Consider the following 26,977-nt stretch of genomic DNA (forward strand, 5'->3'; position numbering starts at 1 on the left):
TATAGCAAGAGGAAGGAGAAACCACAGGTGGCCTTCAGCCTATTGGTGGCCCTTGGGTACACTGCACTCTGGGAGCCGGATGAAGTCCCAGCTGTTGTCCTGCCATTCCTGGGCTTTCGATGGGTCAATGAGCATCTAATGGATTATAAAATCTAAAAGATTATCACCTTGTAAACCTGAACAAATCTACAATGAAATGAAGGAGCCAAAGGCATTTAATTATTGAACACATAAAAGGAAGTATATTTAAAAAAAAAATTGGTCAAACTGTCCTGTTAGTTATCATTTTAAAGGAATTTACAGGGCTGTTATAGATGATTCTTTTGGAATAATTCAGTTTATAGCAAATGCCTAAACTGGTTTCTTCATTGCACAGTATATTCTCTTAAAATGGGTGCTTTAAAACAATTACATACATATTAAAAATCCTCATTTCTTTGCTTAATTAAAACGTTAATACTCTCAGACAACACAGATCTGAAATGGTGAAACCAGCAATTCCCCCGCCCACCTTACAACAAATTAAATTGAGACAAAATTACAAACACATTTCACTACATGATTATTATTAATAAAAATCAGTTTTCTTTTTGTTTTGTTTTTTATAAAGTTGCCCGAAATGCAAGGGATGTGCATAGGTTTACAACTTAGTCATAATAGCATTTTATTCTTATTCCCCTGGGTGCGCCCCATGAACGGAATGTACGTTGCTGTAGATTACAGATTGTTTTGTCCAACACAGACACACCAACAGCATAAACGCTCGCGACTGTCCACATGCATTAAGAGTCAAGACCCAACTTCAAATCGCTAAAAGGTTTACAGGGTGCTTCAAAGAGACAGTATCACATTATCTGGATGTTACATAAAGGACTTAAAAAAAATACTATTCTAAAAAAAAAAAAAAAAGAGAGAGGAAGAAAAAAAGGCCTTTAAAAATTTATGAGTTTTGTAATCACTAGGTTGATTATTTCAAATAAATAAAGGAAAGAAAGATATTCCAATCCATAAAATCAGACTCTAAAAAGAATGTAGTGTTCCACCCCCAGTCAAGGTAACAGAATCATTGTTTATTATTATTAAAATAGATTATAGAAAGCAGCATCTATTTTGTGCAGTTTTTAGGGGCCTTGGAAATAAAAAGCTATGATTTCCAAAAATATAACATTCCAAAGGATTGAATCATACATACATTTAAAGATACATTTTATTAAAGTTTAGGAGAACTGATTAAAAAAGATACTGTCTCTTTAAATTAGTGTGTAATTGTTTTTCTCCTCCTATCTATTCGGACATGACAATAATTATAAATGTAGGTCACACTACAACTAGGTAGTCTCTAGGGACCACGACCTGCTGACACAAGGCCGATAACAAAGAGGCTTTTCCATGTATGAGGTGGCTCCCAGTTATGCGGCAGATATCTGGGGAGAGGCCTAATAGACCCAGGAGACGGGGACCCACTGCGGGGCTGTGCACACGAGCTCCACGGCTTCCTCCAGATGTCTGATTGTCTCATCGATTTCGTTGTTGATAATTGTGAGATCGAAGTAGTGTGCGTATGTTCTCTGTAAGATGTCAGACTCCTTCTGCAGGCGCTGAAGAGATTCATCCTACGGGGGGATGGGATGGGGGGCGGCGGTGGGAGGAGGGAAGAGCAAAGAGAGGAGAGATGTCAGCCCGATCCTTTCTCTCGGCACGTTTCCCTTCGCTCCAGTGTCACAAACAGTCAAGGCCGGACCTTGATGGGCCGCGTCTGGGTGGGAGGCCAGGTCTGCTTCGTGACAGAGGAGACGACGGACGGTCCCCGGGATGGTGGGGGCCCAGAACTACTGCTTGCAATCACGACTGCTCACCATGCACCAGGGGGCTCCACGCCAAACCGCACGCACTGGAGGAAACAGACACTTCGGCCAACCCATCGGCTTGGCCCGGCCTGGCCGAGCTGTGCTCGTCCCAGCGGCTGTGGGGACTGATGTGCGGAGTCGGGTCGGCCTGTCCTCACTCCTCTGACCCAGGTCAGCCTCTTCACCTTATCTCCAGCCACTCTGCCCCGCTCTCACATTTGGCCGGAGCGAGGTCAGGGCCTGCACCCTGCTCCCCTGCCGCCTCCCCCGTCCTCTGCTGGCCCCAGAGCCCAGCTGTGTTTGCACCCAGAGGCCCCCGCCTCTGGGCAACAAATTAAGTTGTATTTTTCTCTTTTCTACTTAGAGGTTCAATATGTTCCAGGAATTCAATTACATATAATGGCTCTCACTCAATAGCGGTGGATGCCAGAGGCAAAAGCTTTTTGGATGTTACAAATAATGGATGAAATAAGGCCATTTCCCAGATACAACCCCAACTGGCATCTGATGAATCCCCTCAAATTGGTCTGCATTGGAAATGGCCAAATCTCACTGTTCGTAAGTACTCGCATCTCAGCGAAAAAGACTCGGAGGGAAAAGCAGCTACTGAACTAATAACTCTTTGCTGCAGTGAGGACTTTCACTCAGTTCCCACAGTGCGCTACAGGGAGCCTCCGGATGGCAGTTCTTTCAAGACAGGGATCTCTTAAGGGCCACCAGAAAGTCTGCCTCTGCATCTTCATGAGTCAGATCTTGTTATGCGGAACTTTTTTTTTTTTTTTTTTGGTCTTTTTCTGTCTTTCTAGGGCTGCACCCACGGCATACGGAGGTTCCCAGGCTAGGGGTCTAATCGGAGCTGTAGCCACTGGCCTACGCCACAGCCATGCCAGATCCGAGCTGCGTCTGTGACCTACACCATAGCTCCTGGCAACGCCGGATCCTTAGCCCACTGAGCAAGGCCAGGGATTGAACCCGCAACCTCCCAGTTCCTAGTTGGATTCGTTTCCGCTGTGCCATGATGGGAACTTCCTTATGCGGAACTTTTAATGGACAAATGCAAATTCGAAAGCAGGGAACTCTGTCACATTAACTGACCCCCTCTACCTCAATACTAGGTAGGTGAGCTGTTGCATCTGATTTCAATACCTGTTTATTTGATTAGTATCTGAGCTTCAACTTGCCCTGTACTTGGCATTGTGCCTTGTACATAGTTAATGCTTAATAAATGTTACTGAAAGAACAAGTGCTTGGCTAATACTGGCCATTACAGGATTTGATGAGTTTTAAATCTATCACCAAGAGGCAGAGAAAGTCTACTAGGGAACGGGGGCCCACGATGACAGATACAGATCTCCAGAAAAACTAAAAAATGCGGTGCCTTCAGGGCCTTGGAAGCCACTGGCGCCCACTGCTGGCTTAGGACCCCTCCTCTTCTCTGAGACTGTTATTTCTAAGAGACTTTCCCTGATGAATCTTGGCCGGGGGGTGCAATCCTCTGGCAAGGGGATTCGAGGTGAAATAATATTGGATTCCATCATGGAATCACATTCTTCTATTCCATCCCCCTCAGTGGGGATGGTCAGACACCAGAAAAGCTGGGCCCTCAATCTTTCCTGTGAGGACACTCAGAGTCTCATCCCTGTCTTGTCATCTTCCATGGGGATTTCAAAGCAGGACGTGGCATGCTTTGAATGTCAGGTGTTCACTACTTTGGTGTAGATAAGACCTCAGTTAATTATCACCTTCTAAAGGGTCAGAGCAACAGACTTGCTGTTTGCACTTAAAAAGCATAGTATTTTCACTGTGGCTTGACTTTCAACACAAAGCAAAAGCCCCATTTTAGGAAACATGCATTTACCCAAAGACAGGAGTGCGTCCTTCCTACCAGCGCAGAAGGAGCAATTCCTACCACGTCCCTCTCCAGGCTAGTCCTGGGCTTCAAAAACCACTTAGCCGAGCTTGCAATTTGCTCCAAAAGCTGGGCCGATGAAAACATTCAAGACAATTGATGGCTGAAAGCATCAGATTTTCAACACAGTACTCTTCACACAGAAAAATAAAGCTTCCCTCTTAAGGATCTTATAAGATGAAGCTATATTTGTCATTTTCTTCCTCTACAACAGCTTGTCTGAAGGCTTGACTTACACGCGAGCAGGGTTTAACTCAGTGAAAACAAAATGCCTTTATTCTAACAGCAAAAGCAAGGATTTGTGGGAACAAAATGTCTACATTCTAAAGCTATGGAAGGAAATGAGGCTTATTTCCTCACCTCCTAGCTGGTACTTACAGGCAATTTTCTGCACCATTTTGGCAGCTATGGAAAATTAGTAAAAGGGCAGGAAAATAGGCAAAAACAAAAACAGCAAAGATGATAATTCAAGAAAAATACATGGTAACCAAAGGATAAGAGCTAACCACACGACGTGGAAATTTTCTTTTTCTTTTTCTTTTTTTTGGCGGCACCCGTGGCAGGGATCAAATCTGTGCTGCAGCTGTGACCTGCGCCACAGCATCCTTAACCTACTTTGCCACAGGGGAACTTCAAATGTGGAATTTCAAACATGTGTGTAATAAATGAGATGGAAAAGTAGAATTTACTAAGAAATCCAATCTTTGGCAAATGAAATGACAAAAAATGACTAAAAATGTGAGTGATGTGGAAACCTAAATATTTACTCTTCCTTAAAGGTGCACAAAGTGAAAAGCTTCAAGCCTTGATTTTACAGTCATGAGCTTAGGTGCATCTCGGCCAGTGTGAACTGGACAGCGCCAAGAGCATCCGGGTGCTTTCTAGCCCCTGCAGAAGTGATGGCCTTCAAGGTAACTTTGGGAGAGTTTCTTCCTAACAGTGGTCCTGCAGCGGATAAACAGCAATATACTCCCCAGACATGCCCTACCTATTTTTTTTTTCTTGTCAACTTAAATTCTTTGGAGTAAAGAGCAGGCTTTCAGGTTCACAAAGTTACTTATGAGTTGCGAAATATTTCGCCTGTATTCCTCCATTCAATCTGGGCTGCCACAACCAGACAGCACGAGGATGCTTTCTTCTTGCATCTGTGGTGGAAACCCGAGTAGCAGACAGTAACTGCTCCAGGCCTGTCCAACAGATGCATTCTGACTACCCTCTTATCTGCTCAGCGACAGAAGGCTGTCTAAGCCAGCCTGATTCTGGATGGTGCTGCTGCTCTCCCACGCACCGTGTCCCTGGGGCGGCTGAGAGGGCACAGAGCTCATTTCTAGGTTTGGTAATCTCCAGGGATCTGGGTAGAAGTTCTGCGTGCCTTCCACTCCAGGGGCCGCCTAGCGGAGCCTGGGCAGCCCAGGCAAGGTCGTGGATGCCTGAGAGTCCCCAGGCAAAGCAATCCTCTGCAGGGTCCTTATCAGGGGAGGAGGGGCGTAGCCCTGCAGGCTGGAGCGACTTACGGTTAATAAGGCCACAGGCTGACTGCCCTGGAGACTAAAGCTTGAATTTGCCTAATGACTCTGACTGCAGAAGAACCATGCGCTAGTGGTGCTTAATTCCCACTCCCGAGAGAGGACCTCAAGCTCTGGAAATCTTAACCGGCGCCAGCACGGAGGACAAAGCAGAGCCTCATTTAGTTGTCTTAATGAGATGGGGCTTTGGTCTGGACTACACAACACAAATGTTTGCTTACTCTGAGGATTGCTCATTAGGGGGAAAACGGATTAATTCTTACCTCATTCAAACCTGGAGTGATAGTTGGTGCGGCAATAAAAACAACAAAAGGAGCAAACTCTGCAGTTCTCAGGACCTTCAGTGCCTATGTTTAAAAAAAAAAAAAAGACTTTAATGCAGTGTTCGAATGAGTCCACAGAAAAATCATGTAGCTGGAAAAGCCCTTGATTCAAATTTCTGGCAAGATATTAAATTTACCAACTTTTACTTATATTACTTCTTTCTGTTCAAAGGCTGGATAATAGTCACCAGCAAATAAAAGTTGACCAATTGGACATTTTTATGAATCAATCTTATTTTTCTTTGGAAAAGTGAACACTGATTATGTTGATGTTCATTTAAGCCTGGTTATTAGTTGTAGCCTGAATTTTAATTTCTGGGAAATGCATTTTGGGGTAGACTTGGACCAGCAGGCCGGCTTCACTACCCGTCCACGTGATGGTGCAGATTTCGGGCTGAACTGCTAACAATGACAGCGGATCCTGGCCAACGTGACCACGGTGAGGGCTGTGTTCACACCAACACAGGTCTTCAGGGTTGCCCTGAGGAAAGCCCTGCCTGCTGTAGGACTCACAAAGGGAGACCCTGCCCAGGGGTGGAGCTGGGAGCCGCTCTCGGAGCTGTGTGGCTGTGGGCCAATTTGTAGGCCCACAAGAAGATGCTGCATTCTAGGGGGAGGGACCTCTGAAGCTCCTTTCAGTTCCCTTCCAAGGCATCAGAACCCTCTCTCTGTGCAAGCTACACGTTTGCACAGACATACTGAAAAGCTGGAACCTGATGCTGTCGGAGTGGATTCTGGTAAGTGGTTGCTGCTTCTGCTCCTCCCCTGTAAGGACAAGAGAGCCCTAGGGGGTCACACCCCCCGCCCCCACAACAAAACCCAACAGAGGCACACAATTCACAAATGATTGACATGTAATTAATTCATACATGTCAGGAGTAGATACCTTGCCCTCCTTCATACAAGAATTGAACGTGTCTGTTCTGTTGGCCACATAGTTTGCTTTGCTAAATGCCCTCGCCAACTGTCTGCTTCGCGCCATTCCTAGTCCTCCCCCTTGTGCCTGGTTTGCTGTACGAGCATTTGGACTGGGGGCTCTGCCTCCAGTCCTGCTGTTCCAATCATACTAAACCCTGCTGCTGGAACGAGCTTTTGGAGATGCAAATCCCATTGCATCGCTCCTCCACTTCGAACTCTTCAAGAGCTCCCTTTTGGCCTTGGGATAAAATGTACCCTCCTTAGCAAAAATGTCAGATCCCCCACGTAAGCTGGCTCATACTTACCTTTCTGACTCTTCCCCTCCAGGGACTGGCCTTGCTGAGCTACTTTCAGTTCCAGCAAGGGCCAGCCTTTCCCTTACTGCCCTCTCTGCCTGGACCCTCCAACCCCCTCGGCCCCATTCGCATTCTCCCTATTGCCTAGCTGAGCGTGCATTCTTCTGGAAAGTGTCTTGTGAGCTCTGAGCCAAGGTCAGGTGACACACCCACACTCAGGCACCTGGGAAATGCAAGTGCCCCCATGCTGGCAGGGAAGCTTCTTGAGGGCAGGGGTTGTGGCTTGTTCAGTTGTTGCCCTCATGCCCCACATGGCACCTGGCAAAAAATGGCTTTTGATCAAACAAAAATGTCAAAGCACTACACATAATTTGCACAAGATTTTGCCTTTCAAGGCAGGTTTGATTAGAAGGCACTGTGCTTTTTGTGGTTGAAGAAACTCCTTTTCTTTCTTACTTCCTTTTTTGCTTTTTAGGGTTACGGCATATGGAGGTTCTCAGGCTAGGGGTCAAATCGGAGCTACAGCTGCCGGCCTACGCCACAGCCACAGCAACCTGGGATCCGAGCCGTGTTTGTGACCTACACCGCAGCTCATGGCAATGCCGGATCTTTAACCCACTGAGCGAGGCCAGGGATCGAACCCGCATCCTCATGGATACTAGTAGGATCAATTCCGCTGTGCCACGACGGGAACTCCCTGAAGGGACTCTCTTGACCTCTATGAATATAAAGGCACCTAAGAGGCAAATTGGCTGGTAAAGGTTTTGACTTTTCTGCTTAGTGCAAAGTTCACTTTCAATAAGATTATGTTTCTGAATTTTAGTTGAGTTTCTCCTTGTGGAGTTTCTCGCCCCCCGCCGCCGCCCCCGCCATCAAAGTGCTTTACTTGTCAAAGTCTCAGGCTCAGACTCCCCTTGGGAGAAAGCTTTTCAAGCAGGCATATGTTCATTTTGAAAGAGGTAACTGTCGTTTCTTTGCAAATCCTTTTGTGACTGAAGATTTTAGCAAGGAATAAACATCATGAAAAAGTCCATGTATAGCTCAATTGTGCTTAACAGGGATCTTCACTTAGAAATGTCCTTTTTGACAATATTATTTTGGGCCTTTTTTTTGCTCTTCCTGTACCCATAAATCAGGTGACTCCAGAGTCAGTTGAGACACACCCAGTGAGCGAGAACCACCTCCCGGACAACTAAGATGGGAAAAAAAATCCCAAGGCACAGTCCCTATGCTTGTTTTCATCCCTGAAGCTGCTCTGAATGCCAGATGGATGTCCACGGAGCCACAACCCACGGATGAGATGGAGAATGCCCCCCCACCCCCGGCAGGAAATGGTCTTTTCTCTGCTCAGTGACTGCAGCCTGATAGCCAACCAGTTTGAGTATTTTATGTCCTAGCCTGCTATTATATGACTACACCAGAAAACACCCGACTTGGCAACCCATTAGCTCTCCGCGGATTACCCTTCCCTGTAGGACATTCACGCCCTTAATCTTTATCCACAGGGACGCGAAGGTCATTCTGCACCTGCCACATGCGACTGTCAATGGAGACTACTCAGCACGCTGCCGAATGCCTCTTACGTCTAAGGATCAGGTTATGTTCATTTAGCAATTCACTCCAAGGAAAGAACTAACATACTTCTTTTTCTCTTTAGGGCCACACCCGCGGCATATGGAGGTTCCCAGGCTAGGGGTCCAATCAGAGCTGCAGCCGCCGGCCTACACCACAGCCACAGCAACACAGGATCTGAGCCTCATCTGTGACTTAGACTGCAGCGCATGGCGACCCCAGATCCTTGACCCACTGAGTGAGGCCAGGGATCAAACCTGCATGCTCATGGATACCAGTGGGGTTCGTAACCGCTGAGCCACAACGGGAACTCCCGAAAACTGACATACTTCCATTAGATGAGAATTATGTCACCTGTGGTGTTCTCCTTTTTGTCCCAGTTGCCGGGAAGTTTAGAGCCAGATTTCATGTTTATCGCAGTAACCACAATAGCCTCTATGGTTGTTATATTTGCTTCCTCCTCCTTTCAGGGCTTTGACTTTCTAGCCAATATTGTATTTTCAAAAATTATAAGATGCTTTGAATCCTGAGGTTTTCTTGCCTGGTCCCCCCTCATATCTTCAGCACATGTTCTCAGTTGTTCCTGAAGGTCTCTGGGGTCCCCATACTCTGGTCTACTTATGGGTCCCAGGTGGGTGTCATTTTTTGTGTGGTCTCAGCTTGCCTGAGGTTCGGGAATAGGAAATGCAATTGCTTCACGAAGACTCCCTTCCCTCAGGCATTAATAGGTGGTCTTAAGATGATTTCTAAACCCTCTTCCTTTTTGACCTTTTTTTTTTTTTGGTCTTTTTGCCATTTCTTGGGCTGCTCCCATGGCATATGGAGGTTCCCAGGCTAGGGGTCCAATTGGAGCTGTAGCTGCCGGCCTACACCACAGCCACAGCAACGCCACATCCGAGTTGTGTCTGCAACCTACACCACAGCTCATGGCAACGCCGGATCCATAACCCACTGAGCAAGGCCAGGGATCAAACCCACAACCTTATGGTTCCTAGTTGGATTCGTTAACCACTGAGCCACAACGGGAACTCCCTTTTTGACTTTTAAGATGAGACATACATTTGTTATTATTTATAAGTAAATATCTTTTTCTGAATCCCAAATAGGGGAAAGTCTAGAAAGATCACTGAAAAAAATCACTGGATTCAAACAGCCCAACAAGAACTAATTGAACATTTGAAGCTAAATCTTTAGTTTTCTTTTGGAGATAAGTTGATTTAAAGGCCCATCTGTGCCAATAATTAATCTCAGGTTATCACCCTCAAGGAATAAAAACTCACTTGACCAAGTGTCTAAGAAGCAGGTATCTTTTAGACTTAACTCGGTTTGCAAAATTAAAAAGTACTTAAGAGCTAGCATCTGAGCCATTTCATACAAAAATCTAAGGGTGTAGTAAGGAAGAGCACAGTGACCCCAGAATCAGTCTTCAGACCGCCCACCGATTTGGCTCAGAACCTGGCTCTTGCTTCCAAGCACAGATTCCTAACAAGACTGTACCTGCCCCTTGATGACCTTTTCCTCTGGGGGCAAAAGCTAAACTGCAAATATGCTGCTACTGTCAGATGCAACAAATGGACACATCAGAGTAAAACTACAATCTAACGTTTTGATCACACACTGGAGCTACTGTAGTTTCAGCATGAGAGACATCGATTATCTTCCGAACTATGACTTTATTTCCATGAGAAATTCGCTCTGTAGCGTTTCTCAGGTTTGACTGCCTAAGTTTTCTAAGTGTTAAAGATTTAAAGTGTACTACATAGAAGGTGTACCAGCTTAAGAATTACCCAGAATTAACTTTTCTAGGACAGTACAGTGAAAGGAGGCTGGGATTTACTGTAAAAACCTCCAATCTGAACCGACTGCTCAAATGATAATTATGCTAAGCCTTGGTTTTTTCATCTACAAAAGCAGATAACTGGTATCTCTCCCTCTCTCAGGGTTACCAGGACTAGGCAAAATCTAGAGCACTACAGGAATGCAATCCACCTTATTATTTTAAAAAGAAGCCAGGTTACTCATTTTCTTCTAGTTTATAGTCTTTACCGTGGTCTAGGTTTAACGTTGACAACATTTTAAAGTCCCACAACATTTTAGCACATAGTATTATGAGACATATGTTCAGTTTGGCCCTCACTATCCAAAACCAGTGAAGCTGGCAGAAACCAAATGAGCTGAACACCAGCGTCCGGGGGGCTTTTTACGGGCCACATAGAGTGGAAGTGGTGTCAGCAGTGGCAGAAGTGCGAGGATTTTAAAAAATGCCACGTGGCACTTCTGTTATGGGCAGTTTTGGCTGAACGCTGAGGAAGGCATTGCATCCTGACCAGCTTGCCTCATCTGTACTCTCCGCTCCAGGGAGATACGGTGGAGCGGGGTCATCACATGGGTGGGGTGGGAAAAGGGCACGGAGAAAGGTCCTAAGGAGAGAGCCTCCACGAGGCTCTGTCTGCAGCATCCCGAAGACAGGGGCGGGCTTGCCCAGCCTGGGGGGGGAGAGGGCGCTGAAGGCAGAGAAGCCCGAGGGCGAAGCCCAGGCGGGGCAGTCTGGGCACCTGCAGCTGGGCCTCCGGGTGCGACAGTCAGTGTGACAGCAGGACCAGAGCGGTCAACCAGACCGATGAGAGGAGCAGGATCGAGGTGATCCCTGTCCCCAGGACCACAGGCCCCGAGAGGCTCCGGCAGAGAGCAGGATCCCTATCTCGCCTGAGAGGTCACAGTCTGAGAGGAAGGGACAAAGGAAGCAGGAGAGAAGAATGCAGTGAGCACATCCAGCAGTCAGGAAGCAGGAAAGAGGCCCAGCCCGGGCCGAGGGGTGCTGTGGTGCCCAGTGCCCCATGTGAAAGTGACTGCTGGGGGCATCCGGATAAGGCCAAGAGAAGTGTCTCCCGCTCAGCAGTGCAGAGCAATGCATGGCTGGGCAAGGGCAAGGGGACAGCTAGACGCCGGGAGGGGAGCAGCGTGGGCAGCAGCGACAGCAGCAGGGGCGGTGGTGGTGGCGGCGGCAGCAGCGGGTGAGGCAGAAAGCCCTGGAAAGTGGACTGAGGAAGTGCGGAGGGGGTCTGAGGAGCCCTGCAGCCAGCATACTGCTAGAGACATTACTACCAGCAGAAAACGACGTTCGGGTGAAGACCAGTGTGGAACCCAAGGAGAGGATGTCGAAGACCAGGACCAGGATTGAGACTTTGCCTCTAGCCACCCCTGGCCAGAAGATTTTTCCAATCCCTAGTAAGGAGGGATTAGTAGTTAAACAAATGTCAATCTGCATTACACATCATATATTTAGTTCTCTAAAGGTCCAAGTTCATGGCTGATACTCTGTCAGTGTTCACCCTACTGCTGCTCTTCTTCCCAGCCCCTAACCAGATTCCAAGTTCAAGAACCCCACTGGGTGCTGTGAGAGACCATGGCTGAGCTCACCAGCCATGACATTAAGGACTAGGAACTGAGAAACTGAGCAGTTGGTCCCCAGGGCACACAGACCCTGCCTATGCTGCTTCCCCCTCCCTTTGAGGATGGCCAGGGGACCCTCGCACACAGCAGCCCTTGAACAGGGCTCTTCCCCTTCCGGGTAGCCAGGTAAGCCTCCTGATGAAACAGTCTGCTTGAGGGGAGCCGGTCTACCGTTTCAGCAGGTGGTATATGGATTCTATTGATGAGTGATAAGGGATTTTTGGGACAGGTCGGCGTAGAGATGGCAGGCCTGGGAGTCACACAGACACCCACAAGCCACCTCCATAACCTGCCCTGATGCCTGCAACTCCTAAATCCTTCCTCCTGGGCTTTGAGTCCCACTTGTGCTTAATTTGTCCTCAGAGATGAAAAGTAGCGCGACAGCATTTTTGATGTAAGGCCCTTTGGCTTTCTCCTTTGCCAGTTTAATAATAATTCCTACTGCTTCTGGCAGAGGACGCATCTGCAAATCATCCAATTGTCTCTGCAGCTAGCTCTCCGAGTCCTCTCCAAATATCTCCTAGTTCTAGCTCAGGGTCACGCATCATCCCTCAACAAAGAGATGGAGGAGGCTGAGAACCACCCTGGGTCTCTAGCCCTGCTCCGCCCGACATCTCGCGCGGCTCCCTCGGGCATGCGTTCATAAAGCTAGCGCTGCATTTCAGACCCAGGCTCCAGGATCAGACTTTCTTGCTGGCAATCATCATGAGACACTGGCAGAGGCTCTGCTGGTCCAGGCTGAGCTGTACCAGGAGAGCAAAGGTGGCGGTTGTGTTAACAAAGTGCCAGAGTCTCATCCTGAGTCAGATTATTATAGGATTTCTGGCAGGCACAGACCCGATCAGGCACATCGAGCTTCTGAGTATAATGAATCTCCTAAGAGAACAGTCTCTACTTCTTAAATACACAGTGTGTGCACTGAGTGTGACGACTGGCTTGCATTCTAGACTGTTAACTCATGGTGCCCTCACGGATGGTATTTTCCTGTAGCTTCCTATTACATTGTCATGTGACGCGTGGCATTCTGATGGCATTTTTGACTTCGGAACCTGAGCTGGGCATGCAGGCAGGATGATGGGGGGCTAGGGCCAGCTGGGCATTACCTGGGGCTCCACATCCAGTATTGCAATCAGCCCTTGCTCATGGATCTTCCGGATGGTCTCCAGTTTTGTCCCGTACATCGCATCCTCATGGCTGCCATACTCCAAGTATTCGTTATTAGAGATGTCCTGCATCATTTGGTCATGAGATACAAAGTAGTAATTCTTTCCATTTTCTTCATCTTTCTTTGGAGGTCTGGTTGTATCTGCAAAGTCACAGGTCAAGAGAGGTTTAAAAGGCTGAGCTTGTGAGCTCCCAAAGGACCTACCCAAACTCAATTTCTTCTTAAAAGCTGCAGATTCTGTGTATGTCTCATGCCCTGCTCCCACCCCAAGTAGCTCTGTAGAACTAAATTCTAGAAGTCATATTGCTGTATGTGACATTGGACCACAGTAGGTGGTGAGCTGTTTGGTTTGGTGACTCTTTCAGTGTTTAGATGACATCTATTTCATTCCTTCATGGATCACCACAGGGGAAAGACTAAATGAGCCAAGATTTGGAGTTCCCGTCATGGCGCGGCAGAAATGAATCCGACTAGAAACCATGAGGTTGCGGGTTCGATCCCTGGCCTCGCTCAGTGGGTTAAGGATCCGGTGTTGTGGTGAGATGTGGTGTAGGTTGCAGACGCGGCTCGGATCCTGTGTTGCTGTGGCTGTGGTGTAGGCTGGCGGCTGCAGCTCTGATTGGACCCCTAGCCTGGGAACCTCCACATGCCGTGAGCCAAGATTAACATAACTCACTGTATGCCTTAGTGTACTTGGGTCTTAAGTAGAAGGAAACAAACAATTTTTTAAAAATGGAAAACCACAAAGATTGCTATTTTCTATCTAGTATCTGCTAAGTGCTTCACATGATCACAAATTCTCTTGGTTTTTTTTTTTTTTTGCTTTTTTTTTTTTGGTCTTTTTAGGGCCACACCTCGAGGCATATGGAGGTTCCCAGGCTAGGGGTCTAATTGGAGCTGCAGCCGCCAGCCTACATCACAGCCACAGCAACAACAGATCTGAGCTGCGTCTGCAACCTACACCACAGCTCATGACAACGTTGGATCCTTAACCCACTGAGCAAGGCCAGGGATCGAACCCTCGACCTCATGGTTTCTAGTCGGATTCATTTCCACTGCGCCACGATGGGAACTCCTCAAATTCTCTTTACCTTCCTGGAATTACTTCATTTTATAGTTGAGGAAACAAAGAGGGCCAGAGGTTAAGGCTAAGACGTAGAAAATAAGGGGAGTAAAAATACTACAGATTTAAAATTCTTTAAACAACAGCACATTGGGTTTTAAAAGGGATAAAAGTCAACAATTTAGGTACTGACTAAGGAAAATACTGTTATATCAAAGAAAACTATACTATCATTAAGGCCTATTTTTCTGAAGAATAATTCATCTGGGTAACATTTATGACATACTGTTGGAAAAGTTAGGTTACTAACAGACTGGATGAGTCCAGTTCAACAACAACAACAATCTCTCTCTCTCTCTCTCTCTCACACACACACACACACACACACACACACACACACTCTCTCTCGTACTGAGAGAAGAAAGAAGCCTAGAAGGATATACCACACAATATTGATAGCATTATTGGGGAGAGTGGGGTTGGGATTGTTACCTTATTTTCTTCTTTGTTCTTTTTTTGATTTTCCAAATTTCCCATAATGAAGTTATTACTTATATAATCAGAAAAAATGTGTAAATTACAAGATTAAAAAAGTACTAGGAAAAATATGCTTAAAGGAGAGTGAGACATTGCTTACGTGGAATAGGGTATGCAAATCGGTCCGGGTGCTTTGTGATGAGGGTGTTTTTTATGTGTCTTCTCCCAACACCGTGCGCACCTATGTCATTTTTGTTTTTAAAGGAAATTAAAGTTGACAATTGTTAGTAACATTCGAAAAATGTTCTGAAGATGAGAATAAGAAAGCCATTTATACAAATCAAACTTACCTAATAAGACTAGTGTTTTCCTTTTGAATGCTGGGAGTTTTACTACTTCTTCATATGTAACAAGATCTAATTGATCAAACACTAAAATGCAAAGATTTAGAAGGAATATAAATTTACAGAAGAATATTTCATGAATGTAAATTATAATTTTACTGGCAAAACTAAAATAACAGTAAAACCATGTCTTAAAAATAAGAATCCAACTTACACGTAATTTGTCATATAACCTTTTGGGAGAAAATTTCATTTTTAAGCCCATGAAAATGCACTTTAGAACAGAGGCATCCAAAGATATGTTAAGCACATGCATAAAAGTCCAACTCTAAAGATACTGCATATCTTTTCATGCAGTATCCAACAAATCATATGAATTCATTCAAAACCACATGCTGTTCATATTTCTGTGATTCTAAGCAATCAGCAATACTAAAAAGATAAAGTCTACAGACAGTGACCAACATGAATATAGCATGAATGCAACTAAAGTTAACTAAGAAAGAGGCCAGCTAGATTATTTCTAGGAATGGATGAGAGATGCATGGACAGCTGGTCTTTAACTTGACAGTTCTTTCTTTCAGCAGAGCTGCTGAAGGTAGTAGCATGCTAGAGTCTTTCAAAGTCAAATTCTGTAACTATGATTTCACAAGCTTCAGAAGTGACCATCTCACAAGTTTTACTGTAACCCAGCTATCCATTCAGTGCAAAGTCTTGGGCATATAAGTAGGGGAACATGCTTCCCTGGGCCCCAAACTTTGTCAGCCTGTGTGTACAAAAGTCAGGATGGACAGAATGGGAAGAAGCATGAAGTAGAGTCTGAGCTTGGAAACCTTTGCAAAAGGGGAGTTCTTTAGTCATTACAGACTGAGAAGAAATACTTATAAAAATTTTTTTTAAACCTGCCTCTTAAAACTATTATGAAAACTTTCTCGAGAAGATGACCATTCTTGTTGAAGTTTAAGGTAGTCCAATTTTCACACACATTTGAAAAGTCTCACAAGAAGGCTAAAATCATGTCAACGTTTCCTGTGATATTTTTCTGTATGGTACGACCCAGATGTTGTCAGAGGCATGCCCTGAAGTTGTGGTTTTGTTTTAAAGAATATTGAATAAGATCTGGATTAGAGGGGTTGAAATATATTCCATGAAATTGATTCCATGGTATAACAGGAATCGGGGGGCGCTTCAGTCAATTGTTAAGAGAAGCTTCTACTCCCTGAAACAATATGGCCAAATGCTTTTGAATATCAGCTCAGTCCTTAACATTTGTGATCTTCCCAGTAGCAAAGAACCATAAAATGCAAAATAGGATACTCTGGAATACAACAGATCAGAAACAAATGAACAAAAGTATCAATCATTCCCAGAATACTAAAAAAAAAGAAAAAGAAAAAAAATCCAATATGTTAAAATAAGGGTTAGTGCATGTTAATGGGTATTTGTGCATTTGTTTTCTTTTGATAACTTGATTCCATAAAGGCTGACCAAAAGCCTTTAAAGCATATTCTCCAGCAATAGCTAAAAACCAAGAAATGCTTCCTGTGTTTACAATGGCAGACTCGAGGTTCTCTATGTGGCAGAGCTAGCTGGTCACGCTGCAGTGGTAATGCAGTGACAGAGACTTGCAAAAATAAAAGTGGGAGAGCTTACGGCCTTGCTTTTTATACTTATGGCCCTCTGAGTGATACTTCCATTAAGAAAAGTATGTTTATGAAAGAAGTCCATCAGCAAGCTGATATGTTTAATACATAAAAATAATCAAGCATCTCACAAAAGAGTGAGATGATGCTATAGGTTTTCTGAATAGTCTACACAGCCCTTTCCCTCTACAGAGCCCTAACTCCTATCCTACTGAAGTCAGTCATTTTTCTCAAACACATAAGAATGAGTTCGACAGCAACAATCAAAATGACAAATGAATGGCTATGTTACACATCAACATCTTAACCATAAACGAGCGGCATGAAGAGGTTACTTTGGTCTAAATGAAATCACCACATGGGCAGAGGATTGAGAAACAATAAAAAGGGATGTTTAAAAATATGACATACAAGGAATATAAGGAGAACACAAAGATTGAATTTGTAAAGGTTTTGAGTTGTTTGCTGATTAAAAAAAGGACTTAATGAAAGGAAACTGTCAAAAACAAAGAGGCACAGTCACTCAACAGGTTACTTACATGCACAGAGGCCATTGGGAGTAAGACAGCATGAAAAATGTACAGGGGTCATTGAAATATGGCTTTTAATATTATTAGTAAAATAAAAGTATAATATGCACAAAAGAAACTTTACCATGCAATATTCTAAACACAAGGCAAATAAATCACATTAAGAAACAAACTCATTTTAATAAAAATTCAACAATATCCTTATATAAAAGCCAGTGGGTTTTATATACTAGCATATGCACACAAATTTTGTCTGGAAATAGTTACAAGAAACCTTCACTGAGTGTAGGTGTGGAAGTGTTTTTGTTTTGCATTTTGTATCTTTTCTAATCACGTGTGCCTGTTACTTTTACTACTTAAACAATGTCAACAGGGCAGTGAGATTATGGGCCACTTTTTGTCGTCTTTAGAGTTCTCTGTATTAAAGAAAGCAAAAGTAATAGCTTTGAAAAGTCAACAGCACCAATTTGTGTTATTAAGTATAATTTACACACACCTATGAATGATACTGCAGAAATCTATGTTCATATGTGTGTATGTAGACGGGTTATCTTGAGTTACTTAAATACCACTGCTCAGGGTTCTAACATTTAAAAAAATGAACTTATGAAGACCTTTTAAAAAAGTTTACATTAGTAACTTGATCTTAAACTGATTTTGGAAATCCTAGGACTGAGGAATCTTAAAGCCTCAAAGAGTACAGTTCTTCTGGGAGCATGACAATGCTTTTTGCTTCAAATTTATGTGGCTAAAGAGCTTTCATGTGTTGCAGAAAATGTATTTGCTGTAAATACGACTCACACTATAATCAAATCTATTCCCAAGGCTTCAGAAATACAGTCTGGCATAGTTTGCTCATATTATCCTGATTTCCTGCTAAGCTATTCAATGTTTATGACACTTGTAAGTATTTAGGTAACTACTTTCCAGTAGAATCTCTTCCATACGTAAGCCTTTAACATTGAGCCCTAGTCTAAGTTGGAAAAGCTACAAAGTATCTTCAAATACTGCACAAACCTCCACTTAGACAAGACACTGCACACTGGTTAATGCTTGGCTAAGTACACACTCAGATGCCTGCAGTGGCCAGGCAGCTAATGTGTTTGAGGGAGTGGGCCAGGTGCGAGGAATGGAGCCGTGGAGACCATGGGTCCTAAAGAACCAGAGTCCATCCAAAAGGGACATCGACGGCCTAGAGCTGCTAAGGGAGAAAGTGGGCCTAATGTTACCACACCCCCTGTTCTTTCAGGGAGGCAGAAACCCAGATTTTATGTTAAAATATTTGATCTTCAAATGTGATTAACTAATTATCTTAAACACCATGTATATATGGGGAAAACAAAACTTACTTATGGGTCACATTCAGCTAACAGACTGCCACATTATAACGGGAGAAGCAGGCAACAGTTTGAACAGAATTCCGCTTTAACGAGATGTGTGGAGTTTCCCGGAGACAGAAATGCAAATAATGAGTTCTTGCATTTTATCATTTCCGTAGTTCTACATATTGATAAAGTTCTCCTCCTTCATTTTGAGTACAAATAAACACAACTTCAGAATTGAACGATAAGGTTCAGATCTTGCCATTAAGAGATGCTGAACTTTCAGAGATTTGAAGCAGGAAGTAAAACATATGGCCCTTATGTTAATTTACTCAGGACCACAGGAAGACCCTCCACTGGATTTTACAATCAACTCTTGGATAAGGCAGAAAGCATCGTTCCGTTCCGTATGGATGATCTGTGGCCTCTATGAACCCATTTGGGCTATTCTTAGGATTAAAGAATATGAAAGTTCAAAGTTCTCAAAGCATCTGCTTTCCCAACAGAGGTCATACTCTTTTAGCATACTCTAGAAAGTCCAGGGGAAAAGCCGGGCATCTTCTCCTGACCAGAAAAGTAGGAGAGCTCATGGGTGATGATCTTGGGGGGATGGAACCCTAACAATGACATTCTGACTAGACAGTCACAAATAAGCCTAAACATGAGTTCTATAAAGAAAGTGGAGTGGCTCTGCAAGGGCCTTATAAGCAGCTCAGGCTTTCTATCAAAGGAGGGTCTCAGGCGGGGACCAGTTATGACTCAGAAGGAACTGTAAGCATGAGGAGGAAAGCTCTGAGGCGCGGAAGACCACTGCTTCGGAAGATGCTGCCGATGACAAAAAAGTGGTAGTGGTGGGTTTCCCCTACTCCTTCCCCTCCTTCCTTAGTTTTAAGTTTACAAGAACTTAAACAGGTCCACGGTTTTGGACAGGAGGTGTTATGTTTCAAGACGATAGAGAAGAAGCCATTCTGTTCCTTCTCTGCGCAGCTCCTGCCTTCTCTATCAAGGGTGATATACCCTTCATAATAGGCAATGTTTACCAGAGCTAGAGCCTAAAATAAGGGCAGCAAATGAGTACTTGGCTTCGTTAAATGATACCCCTTTGTTAGCCCAGTGATGAAGGAACCCGAGATCTACTGAACTTCAGAATTAGAAAAGGTATCTGTGATTGACTAACTCAGTTCCCTCCCTTTGAGGCCCACGGGAGCCAAGACAATTGCCAACGTGGCATGGTTGCTCAGGTGTGCGAATTCCTGGTCCCAGCTCAAGCTGCCTATTAAGCTTCCAGGTGTGTTTGCAGGCGCACCGAGTACCACCTATGATGAATCAGAGAATCGGGACAACGCAAGACCAGTGATGCCCTGGTGGTCAAGGAATGGAAAAAGTGAACGAATCGACAGACTCTTTGTAAGAATTTAGAGGTTCGAGTTTCTCAATTAATTGGCTTCTTATTTTTCCTCAGCTGAAATTAAAGAGTATTGGCAAATGGAATACTAATATCTACATGCCCTCTATTAGCACAGTATAAAGCCGAGGATGAACTGACAGCCTTAACTGGCTATCTCTTTGCTTTCCCAGGTTTAGTTTTAATTCCATCTGTCTATCATTTAAAATTATTGTAAAATCTACAAGGTCATTCAGGTATATGTAACGTCACAGACCTTGAGAGCCTGTTAGAAGTGGATGGAAATAAAGATGATTATGGAGACCTGGCAATTACCACAGTTTGTGTTAAGCAATATTCTGCTGATACTATAGTGAATTTCTTCAAATAGTACTACTTGAGCATTTACAATTAGTTTTAACTAATCATATTTAACTATCTACTCTGAGTATTTCTTCCCTTTATACAACAACAAAAGCCATGATCAGACTAGTGCTCTGAAGTGGTACATAATCAGAAATGATACATTTTGTTGGAAACAAGAATGTGGCGTAATGTAGCTATCATGATGGGAAAGATTCCATATTTAACTGAACTATTTAAAATTAAGCAACGTGGTCACTCACATTCATTCCATATTATATAGCACATCAAAATGTTTACTTTTACTCTCTGATCAAGAAATGAATCATTCCAAGTTTCAAAATAATTTTCCCGAGTGAATGCTAATAAAATATAATATCCCACAGAGGGAAATGGATTTCATATGTGTCAGAAACATTATACTGCCAAATTGGGTAAACACGACGGCAGTCATTCGATTTTTTGGCCTCATGTTTGAATTCAGGAGTTATTTCTGAAACCTTGGGAACTAATTTAATGGCAATGCTGGGGCTTGCAATTCTTCAGAAAACGTTTCTTATAAAAGGAGTTGCACTAAGAAGTTATTAAGTCCCACTCTATATCATCATCCATTTTCTTTAACTTGAGTTTCATCATGTGAGTCTTCTGGGAATGCTACTGCAATGACAGAGCAGTGAATATTTTGACTTGAGTTGAATGTGAGCTTCCATACAGACACACCATGAAGGGAGGCCAAGATGATGTTGCTAGTCTTTCAGGAGCTAGGAAATACCATTAAGGATGAAGACTTGTGACAAGAACGGACCAAACCAAGTTCGTATCTAATGTTGTTGTGCTCTTTCAAACCCATCGCTGAACAGCACAGCTGTCTGTTCAGAGAGCACCTTTGCCCTCAGCGATGTGTCAGGGGGGCCATGTCCAAGGGCCAGGGAGAAGCCAGGAGTGAGGGTGTTTGCTCAAGACCAATCTCAGCAAGGAGGCAAGAATCCTGGTGGCTCAGCAAACTTTCAACCTCTTATTTCTGAGAGGGTAACTTAATGTACGGGGTTCTTTGAGTTCCAGAGAGCAATAATTCCAAATAGCTTTTTCTTCCTATAAAATATAGCTCTGTAAACTATTTGGCAAATAACAACACAATAATTGAAGGGAGGGGTTTCTTAAAGTTTTTGCAAGCTGATGAAGATCGCATATGGTGGAATTTTTGGATAGAGAACTCTGAAGACGGAATTGAGATTTTATATCTACATTGGCCTTTGAGATGCTGAACCCGTCTCAGGAAGTTGTACTTTTCCCTACCTGCATTGTGCTTTGCCAAATATTTATCTTTGTACTGCTTCTTCTTCTTGCCGAACCAAGTACAGCTGGCCTGTTGCTCCTGTTTGGTCTTCTCCATGGCGATGCAAGCGACTCGCCTAGCACACAAAGAAAGGAAAAAAACCTAATGTATTGTCTTATGCTGATAAGAGAGAAAAATCATTCATTTGAAGAGTTTACATGAACCTGTGTGAACATACTCCTCACAAATTTTTCAAATCATTCAGATAAAGGTTGCTCCTTGGCTTTCATGACAATTTCCTCGAAACTGTTTTTAAAATCCAGGTTTATAACAAAATAATACCGAATCTGAGCATATACTACCTGATAACACAGATGAGAAGTCTAAAGACATAGTCATGAAATACAGTGGGATTTTGAGCTGAGAAGGTCTGGTTTGAATCCTGGCTGTATCACTTATGAGCTTTTAACAATTTAGTGTTAGGTGCTTTTCTAGGAAACTTAGATATTTTAAGTAATTTAATCTTTCTAACAGTAGGTGAACTTGTGTCACTGTTTTATAGATGAGATCAAAGGACTGAGAGGTTAATTAGCTTATCCCAATCACATGGCTAATAAGCGGGAGCATGAGGACCATCTGGCACCAGAGCCCATGCTCTTAGGCAATACATTCTATTGGCAAGTTCCTAAATCTCTTGGAGCCTCTTGGATGGCTGCTGTAAAGAATTATAATAAAAAAATGTAAATAACTTCCTTAGCACAGTGGCGGGTTCAGTAGATGCTTAATAAATGGTATTACGACCACTGCATGGAGATTCTAGGAAGGGAAAAAAAATACCTTGATTAAATCCATAAGTTAGAATTATAATCAGAAAAATCATAATTTTGTTCTGTGTGATTGCAGTATTCAGCATTGGTAACATAAGCATAAATGTTGTTAAAAAGCTGCTCTCTTAGGTTTATTCTAAGTAAATACTTGCCTTTCAGGATATCGCCACAGAAACTTTTGCTTACTTAATGACTTTGCTTGTGGGCCAATGTGTACTATCAGTACTGTATGATCCAGCAATCCCACTCCTGGGCAGCTACCCGGAGAAAACCATAATTCAAAAGACACATGCTGAGAGTTCGCGTCGTGGCTCAGTGGTAACGAACCCGCCTAGTATCCACAAGGATGTGGGTTCAATCCCTGGCCTCGTTCAGTGGGTTAAAGGATCCGGTGTTGCTGTGAGCTGTGGTGTAGGTTGCAAACACAGATCAGATTCCTCATTGCTGTGGCTGTGGGATAGGCTGGTGGCTACAGCTCTAATTTGACCCCTAGCCTGGGAACTTCCATATCCTATGGGTGTGGCCCTAAAAAGTTAAAAAAAAAAAAAAGATACATGCACCCCAATGTTCACCGCAGCACTATTTACAATAGCCAAGACATGAAAGCAACCTAAATGTCCATGGAAAGAGGAATGGGTAAAGAAAATGTGATACATATAGACAATGGAATATTACTTAGCCATAAAGACTGAAATAATGCCACTTGCAGCAACATGGATGGACCTAGAGATTATATTACTAAGTGACATCAGAGAAATACAAATATCATATCACTTATATGTGGAATCTAAAAAAAGGATGAAAATGAACTTATCTGTAGAACAGAAACAGACTCACAGACTTTGAAAACAAACTAATGGTTACCAAATGAGACAGGGAGGGGGAGGGATGGACTGGGGGTTTGGGATTGGCATATGCACCCTGTAGTATATGGAATGACTGCCAACGGGGACCTGCTGTATAGCACAGGGACCTCCACCCAATATTCCGTGATAGTCTACATGGGAAAAGAATCTGAAAAAGAATGGATGTTGTATATGTACAACTGCATCACTTTTCTGTACAGCAGAAATTAACAGAACATTGTAAACCAACGACATTTCAATAAAACTTAAAAAAATCCCAAACCAAAATCACTCTCAGCATGCCATACAATGCTACTGAAAATGATGAGTTGTTTTCCAATGTAGTTATACCGATCTACACTCCCACAGCTGTGTAGAGTTCCTACTGTTTCACTTCCTTGTCAACACTTGGTATTATTAGTCTATAATTTTAGCTATCATGGTGGACAAGTAATGAAACAACACTTTGAGTTTGCATTTCACTGATGATTAATGAGATCGAGCACCTTTTCATGTGTTTATTGGATTTGCTTTTTTTGTAAAGTGCCTGTTCAAGTCTTTCTACTACTTTCCTATCTGGTTATCTTCTCACCAATTTGTAGAAATTCTTTATATGGTTTGAATATTACACTTTTGTTAGTTATATGTATTGGAGGTATCTTCTTCCACTCTGTGGCTTACCTCTTTTTTTTTCTTTTTATGGTATTTGATGAACATTATCTTACTAGTTTAATTTAGTCAACTCTAGCAACTTTTCTTTAATGGACAAAATCTTTGATATCTTGTTTAGGAAATCCTTTCTTGTCCCTGAAGGTGTTCTCCAATATTACCTCTCAAAGGCTTATAGTTTTGTGTTTTACATTTTGTTCTTCTTTCTACAGTCACATCTGTGGCATACAGAAGTTCCTGGGCTAGTGGTTGAATTGTAGCCCCAGCTGAGGCCTAGGCCACAGCCACGGCAACGCCGGGTCTGAGCCGCATCTGTGACCTATGCTGTGGCTTGCAGAAACGCCAGGTCCTTAACCCACTGAGCAAGGCCAGGGATTGAACCCACATCCTCATGGAGACAACATCTGTTCCTTAAGCTGCTGAGCCACAAGGGGAATGCCCATGTTTTGATATTTAATACACTGGAACAGATTTTTGTATATGGTGTAAAGTTAGGGGTCCAATTCCTCTTGTTTTTCCTAATGGATACCTAATTTTCCCAGCATAACTTATGGAAAAGTCTGTTTATTCCTCACTATTGACTATTTATATATGAAAGTTTTAGGGGTTTTCTTTTCTCTCTCTCTTTTTTTTTTTTTTTTTTTTTTGTCTTTTCTAGGGCCGCACAGACGGCATATGGAGGTTCCCAGGCTAGGGGTCGATTCGGAGCTGTAGCCACTGGCCTACACCACAGCCACAGCCACACCAGATCCGAGCTGCATCTTTGACCTACACCAGAGCTCATGGCAACACTAGATCCTTAACCCACTGAGCAAGGCCAGGGATCAAACCCACAAGCTCATGATTCCTAGTCAGATTTGTTAACCACTGAGCCACGACGGGAACTCTGGTGTTTTCTTTTTTGTTGTTGTTGTTGTTGTTGTTATTGTTGCTATTTCTTGGGCCGCTCCCGCGGCATATGGAGGTTCCCAGGCTAGGGGTTGAATCGGAGCTGTAGCCACCGGCCTACGCCAGAGCCACAGCAACGCGGGATCCGAGCTGCGTCTGCAACCTACACCACAGCTCACAGCAACACCGGATCGTTAACCCACTGAGCAAGGGCAGGGACCGAACCCGCAACCTCATGGTTCCTAGTCGGATTCGTTAACCACTGTGCCACGACGGGAACTCCCTCTGGTGTTTTCTTTAATGGGTCTATTTAAGTACCTCTAAGCCCATACCTTAGTATCTTAATTATGATAGCTTTATAATAAGTCTTGGTATTGGAGCAAGGCCTTCCTCATTCTTCTAGAAGAGCATCTTTTTTTTTTTTTTTTTTTTTTTTTTGTCTTTTTGTTTTCTCTAGGGCTGCACCCATGGCATATGGAGGTTCCCAGGCTAGGGGTCTAATTGGAGCTGTAGCTGCCGGCTTACACCAGAGCCACAGCAACGCCAGATCCGAGCCGCGTCTGCGACGTACACCACAGCTCACAGCAATGCTGGATCCTTAACCCACTGAGCCAGGCCAGGGATCGAACCCGCAACCTCGTGGTTCCTAGTCAGATTCATTAACTGCTGAGCCACAACAGGAACTCCTAGAAGAGCATCTTGACTATTCCTGATTCTGTGAAATTTCCACGCAAACTTTAAAACTAGCTTGTCAGTTTCAAAACCGTTGGGATTGAATACATCTGAGCGGAATAGACATCTTTACAATATTGAGTAGTTTAGTGCCTGAATACAGCATGTCTCTACATTTATTTTATTTTTTGTCTTGTCTTTTGAGGGCCGCACCCGCGGCATATGGTGGTTCCCAAGCTAGGGGTCGAATCGGAGCTACAGCTGCCAGCCTACACTACAACCACAGCAATGCCAGATCCGAGCTGAGTCTGCGACCTACACCACAGCTCAGGGCAACGCCGGATCCTTAATCCAACAAGCAAGGCTAGGGATCGAACCTGCATCTTCTTGGATACTAGTCAGATTCGTTTTCTCTGAACCACGAAGGGAACTCCAGAACTGAGGAATTTTTGACAGGTTAAAAGAGACAAAATCCTGACCTTGTGAAGCTTATGTTGCAGTGTACAGAGTATCTTATCATAAATGTTTTTAAGCTTAAAATACGAAAAGTTGCCAATAAAAACTGGTGGCGTGGCTATATGTGGTGTGATGACAGAGGAATGAAAGTGATTTTTACTAGCTACTCAGGAAATGAATGTTAGTTCTTTTAAAAGCTCAGTAAGTGCAAGGAAACTGTGTTAGAATTTAGGTCAACCTGGAGGGAAATTTCAAACACATGTTTAACACCCGTTGCTGACTTGGATGAAGATCTAGTAAGCAAGGGAAGGGATGACAGATTCAGGGAATCAAATCATATCAAAAGATTACACTGATGGGTCTCATCAAGCAAGATGAAATTTAGCCAGGATAAATCAGGTAAGGTATTTGGGTGAAAAAATGGATTTCTCATCTAGAGGATGTGAAAAATGTGACTTGGTAGCAACACATCTGAACAAAACTTCTGAGTCTGATTGATAATATTGTTTCAAATCTTTTTTTCTTTCTTTCTTTTTTGCTTTTTTAGGGCCTCACTCGCAGCATATGGAGGTTCCCAGGCTAGGGGTTGAATCAGAGCTACAGCTGCTGGCCTACACCACAGCCACAGCAATGCAGGATCCGAGCTGCAGCTGCGACCTACACCATAGCTCATGGCAACGCCAGATCCTTAACCTGCTGAGTGAGGCCAGGGATCAAACCCACAACCTCATGGTTCCTAACTGGATTCACTTCTGCTGCTCCACGACCAGAACTCCTCAAATCTTTCTCATCAGCATTGCATGTCTACCGACATTCTATAGACCGATTCACTCTGCTCTTTCCCCTCAGCTGGGAATGCCTTCCTATACCTCCAAAGTCCTACTCAGCCCTCAAGGAAACTACTGCCCACTGGGCCTCTTCCTTATCATCCCAATTGGAAACTTTCTCCCTCTACGGGTTTTTTTGTTTGTTTGTTTTTGCTTTTTATGGCCACAGTCGCAGCATATGGAGGTTCCCAGGCTAGGGGTCGAATTGGAGCTACAGCTGCTGGCCTACACCACAGCTACAGCCTTCTACAGTTTTTCTGTACTAAACAGAACATAATAAAGCATACACACCAGTTTTGACACACGTATACATCCCATGAAAGTACACTACAATCACGATAAGAAACATTTCATCACCCTGGGAAATTTCTTATGCACCTGT

The 26,977-nt window shown here is 43.7% G+C and overlaps 1 protein-coding gene and 1 non-coding gene across 29 annotated transcripts in view; both read right to left on the bottom strand.

Moving 5' to 3' along the window:
- Nucleotides 1-219: 219 nt before the first annotated feature.
- Nucleotides 220-26,977, bottom strand: part of CASK (calcium/calmodulin dependent serine protein kinase) — a 371,692-nt gene continuing 344,934 nt past the window's right edge. For 17 of the 28 annotated variants that reach the window (XM_085007759.1, XM_085007756.1, XM_085007749.1 and 14 more), the window contains 6 exons: nucleotides 21,432-21,547; nucleotides 14,900-14,980; nucleotides 14,710-14,790; nucleotides 12,948-13,150; nucleotides 5,546-5,629; nucleotides 220-1,613 (listed from right to left, as the gene is read on the bottom strand). In XM_085007759.1, the coding sequence (XP_084863885.1) occupies nucleotides 1,437-1,613; nucleotides 5,546-5,629; nucleotides 12,948-13,150; nucleotides 14,710-14,790; nucleotides 14,900-14,980; nucleotides 21,432-21,547 (742 nt within the window). In that variant the 3' untranslated portion in view covers nucleotides 220-1,436. Of the gene's footprint in view, nucleotides 1,614-5,545; nucleotides 5,630-11,496; nucleotides 11,617-12,947; nucleotides 13,151-14,709; nucleotides 14,791-14,899; nucleotides 14,981-21,431; nucleotides 21,548-26,977 lie in introns of all 28 variants that reach the window. The other 11 variants (XM_085007764.1, XM_085007747.1, XM_085007758.1 and 8 more) reach the window with 2 other exon arrangements.
- Nucleotides 4,835-4,960, bottom strand: LOC146394558 (small nucleolar RNA SNORA31). The gene has a single exon (XR_014835936.1). It is a non-coding gene; the product is annotated as a small nucleolar RNA SNORA31 (small nucleolar RNA).

The sequence above is a fragment of the Sus scrofa genome, chromosome X (genome assembly GCF_054392235.1).
Source record: "Sus scrofa isolate SSC_HxYL_T2T_F1_AM1 chromosome X, Sscrofa_HxYL_maternal_Yorkshire_Landrace_v2.0, whole genome shotgun sequence".
Lineage (NCBI taxonomy): Eukaryota > Metazoa > Chordata > Mammalia > Artiodactyla > Suidae > Sus > Sus scrofa.